This window comes from Microplitis demolitor, chromosome 2 (genome assembly GCF_026212275.2).
Source record: "Microplitis demolitor isolate Queensland-Clemson2020A chromosome 2, iyMicDemo2.1a, whole genome shotgun sequence".
Taxonomy (NCBI): domain Eukaryota; kingdom Metazoa; phylum Arthropoda; class Insecta; order Hymenoptera; family Braconidae; genus Microplitis; species Microplitis demolitor.
Genome location: NC_068546.1, coordinates 23,776,233 through 23,779,962, shown reverse-complemented (window position 1 = coordinate 23,779,962; position 3,730 = coordinate 23,776,233). Strand labels below are relative to the sequence as shown.

The following is a 3,730-nucleotide window of genomic DNA, read 5'->3' as shown; positions in this document are numbered from 1 at the left end:
ATTAATCGATGAATAAAAAAAACTGTAGATGAAATTTCGCCTTAAGATTATTTTCAAATTTTTCTGGCAGAGAGCGTTCTGCCCGGAGTCATTATGGACGTAGTTCATGTCCAACAGTTGGAATGGAAGACCTGTCTCAAGATGGATGGCCCTGAAGTTAAAAGACGATTAACAATTTTCAGATTCTTTTTTAAATAAATAAATTACAAAAAAACTTTAACTGAAAATATGCACATGTAGAAAATTACAAAAACTATAAGTGCATTTTTTTTTTGTAATTTATCGTTTAAAAAAAATGCAAAAATTATTAGTCGGCTAACTTATGAGTGTGAGTGTAGCAGACATTGGACAAATTTACAATTATAAATAAATAGAGTAAATAATTAATAAAATAAAATTTTTAAAAAATGCGCATTTAAAAAATTTAAAAATTAATAAGTGCATTTACTTTATTTATTTATAATTTCAAATTTGTCTGATGTCTGCTACATCACACTCATGCTAACTTCAAGATCATTCGAGACGGACGTTTTTTTTAAATTTTAAATTACTCGGGTAATTACGGTCATTACTTTATTTTTTTTGTAATTAAAAATATTGAAGTTTTTAAAAAAATAAGTTTTCAAATATTCGCGAGATCGTGTTTAAAAATTCGTGAGTGATCAGAGCAAATTAAAAAATTTTAATAAAATTATTAAATTCTAATTTTTAAATTTCGCGCCGTAAAGTCTCAAAGTCGATTGGTTTCTATCAACTGACGGTCCAATAGCAACAGTCAGTATCATCGACACGGCAGTAGTAGTCCAGATCTTTCTTTACGTTTGAATTGTAACAGTATTCTAGTGGCGTTGTGTAAAATCGTGCAGTAATTGTAAAATTTATCTTTTATTAATTTAAATAGTGCAAAGTATCTATGGTGTAGTAAAGTGTTCAGTGATAGTGTAAAGTGTTGAGTGTTCAGTGCAAGTGTAAAGTGTTGCTGATGGCTGATGCTGGTACCTTCCAAGTTCCTGAGCAAACTCATCTGGCATCGTCTGGTGGGAAATAGCAGTTAAGTGACGTTTTTTAGCTGCAATACACTTGGAGCAATTTAAATCAAATCTCCAAGTGCATTAGGACACCCTTCTGCATATTATTTCTCCACCAAGGTTTGTTCAAACACTCAAGTGTTTTTTTTTAATATTTTAAATATTTTTCTATCATATGCCGCCATTTTATTTTAACATACGAACTTCAATTTGTTTTCAATTTCCAATGATTTATTTTTCAAACATTTAAATTTACCGCGCAAATAATAATATTAATTAATGTTAATTATGCTGGCCGTATTAGAAGCTCGAGCTCTGGCTATCGCAAATTCATCCTAAAAATTGATCGATCGGCGCATGCGCGCAGAATTTAAAAATGTCTGCTCTGCGCATGTCGATAAAATGAAAAATACTCAGTGCGTGAACAAAATCAGCAAAACTCACCACGTGTTTTTATCCAGATGTAAAGTTAAGAGATTTAGTAACATTTATATATATATATTATTAAATATATAAGTAATTTTTATTAAAAAAGTATATAGTTATTTTAAATATTATTTAAAATACATAAAAATGGTGGCGATAGGCAAAAAAAAGGTAATTATAATATATAAGGTTATGTTTTATTTATTTTATTATTTACTAATAATAATGATAATTATAAATAATTATTTAATTTTGAATGTTTAATTAAATGTCATAATATTTTTAGTACAAAGTTGGAGAAGGAGCGCAGTTTTTAACCCGGAAAGCAGCATTGAAAAAACTCCAGCTATCATTGAAAGACTTCAGAAAGTTATGTATCCTCAAAGGAATTTACCCACGTGAGCCCCGGAACCGTAAGCGTGCACAGAAAGGTAAATCAGGAATAAAAACTCTTTATCATATCAAAGACATCCAATTTTTGATGCACGAACCGATTATCTGGAAGCTGCGAGATTACAAAGTCTTCAGCCGCAAAGTTGGTCGTGCAAAAGCGATGCGCGATTTCGCGGCCATGAAACGCTACTTGAATAACCATCCGACTCTGAAGCTGGATCACATCGTCAAAGAAAGATACCCGACATTTATGGACGCGCTCCGTGATTTAGATGACTGTCTTACTCTTTGTTTCTTGTTTTCGACCTTCCCGTCAATGGCCCACATTCCCCGAGACCAGTCTGTCCTGTGCCGAAAGCTCACCACCGAGTTCATGCACGCGGTGATCGCCGCCAAGGCTCTGAGGAAGGTTTTCGTTTCAATAAAAGGTTATTATTATCAAGCAGAGATCCAGGGTCAGACGGTGAACTGGATCGTACCACACAACTTTTCGTTCGAGCCCCAGTCACGCGCGGAAGTTGACTTCAAAGTGATGTCCACGTTCGTCGAGTTCTACATCGTCATGCTGGGTTTTGTCAACTACCGACTTTACCACTCCCTTAATTTGTTTTACCCGCCAAAGCTGACTGCTGCTGGTGGAGAAAGCGAGAAGGCTCTGGTTGACGAGGAAGTTTACGTTGACGAGCGTGTTCGTGCACTGAGTGTTCCACTGGTGAGTCTAGATCCAACTTCTCAAGCAGCTGAAGAGAATGAGGTCGACGAGTTCCCGGTAACTGATAACGCAGATGCTGAGCAGGCTCGCAAAGAGGCCGAGAAGAAGAGGAAGCTGAAGACTTTGTTCAAAGATCTTAAATTTTTTATCAACCGCGAGGTTCCGAGGCAGGAATTAGTCTTCTGTATTTTGTCTTTCGGCGGAAAGGTTTCTTGGGACAAGATGTCATTCGTTGGAGCGACTTTTGATGAAAATGATGAAACTATCACTCATCAGATCGTTGACAGACCGTCGATGGGAAAAAGTTTTCTGTCCAGGTACTACGTCCAGCCACAGTGGGTCTTTGACTCTATAAATGCTATGGAATTACTTCCAGTTGAAGATTATCTGATGGGTGCCATTTTACCACCGCATCTGTCGCCGTTTGATAACCAGCTGGATCAGACTTACATTCCCCCAGAGGAACGGGCAATGCGAGATCCTTCATATAAATTAACTAAATGGCAAGATGATGATGAAGAAGAAGATGATGATGCTGGTGATGATGATAAAGAAGAGGGTAATCCTGAGGAAGATCAGGAAGAAATGGAGGAAGAAGTTGAAGAAGAGGAGGAGGACGAAGGTGAAGAAGTTGATAAAGAAAAGTTAAGACTCAAAAAGAAGAAGAACATGAAAGTAAAAGCTGGAGAAATAGTTAAAGAGGTGCCCTGGGCTAAAGCCAAACAAGAGAAACAGGAGTTCCATCTTAGAGAAAAAATGATACCGAAGAAACACAGGAATCTTTACAAGAGTATGGTCGCAGGTCGCGAAAAACGTGCGAAGGAAATCTGGTTGCTGAAAAAGAAGCGAAGGCTACACGACGAAGAAGCAAAAAAAGCTGCAAAGGAAACGCGCAAAGCCCAAAGAGCTGCAGCCGCCGATTTTTTCTAGAGTAATTTTTATTTAAATTAATTAAATTTGATGTTAATTAATAAAATTTAATTGTTTTATTTTTGAGTATCAATAAAAAGATTTTTTTATGTATAAAAAAAAAACAAGATTTTATTACTCGGACACTGAGCAATTTTCTTACATTTAAAAATATTTATTGTAGTTCTAATTAATTAATTAACTAATTAATTAATTAATTATTATTATTAAGGTGAATAATAATAATATTGTGAGAGCTAAA

General features: G+C 35.2%; 1 protein-coding gene across 1 annotated transcript; it reads left to right on the top strand.

The window, feature by feature from the left end:
* Positions 1 to 1,426: 1,426 nt before the first annotated feature.
* On the top strand, positions 1,427 to 3,548 carry LOC103572083 (pescadillo homolog). The gene is made up of 2 exons (XM_008550489.2): positions 1,427 to 1,625; positions 1,741 to 3,548. The coding sequence occupies exons 1-2, from the start codon at positions 1,602 to 1,604 to the stop codon at positions 3,487 to 3,489; spliced, it is 1,773 nt and encodes a 590-aa protein (XP_008548711.1). The 5' UTR covers positions 1,427 to 1,601; the 3' UTR covers positions 3,490 to 3,548.
* The last annotated feature ends 182 nt before the right edge of the window (positions 3,549 to 3,730 follow it).

What these genes read in the sequence shown, in the direction of transcription:
- LOC103572083 (XM_008550489.2), top strand. Translation starts at nt 1,602, where the DNA reads ATGGTGGCGATAGGCAAAAAAAAG. An exon ending in TGGCGATAGGCAAAAAAAAG is followed by an intron (nt 1,626 to 1,740) that starts GTAATTATAATA and finishes TAATATTTTTAG; the next exon opens with TACAAAGTTGGAGAAGGAGC.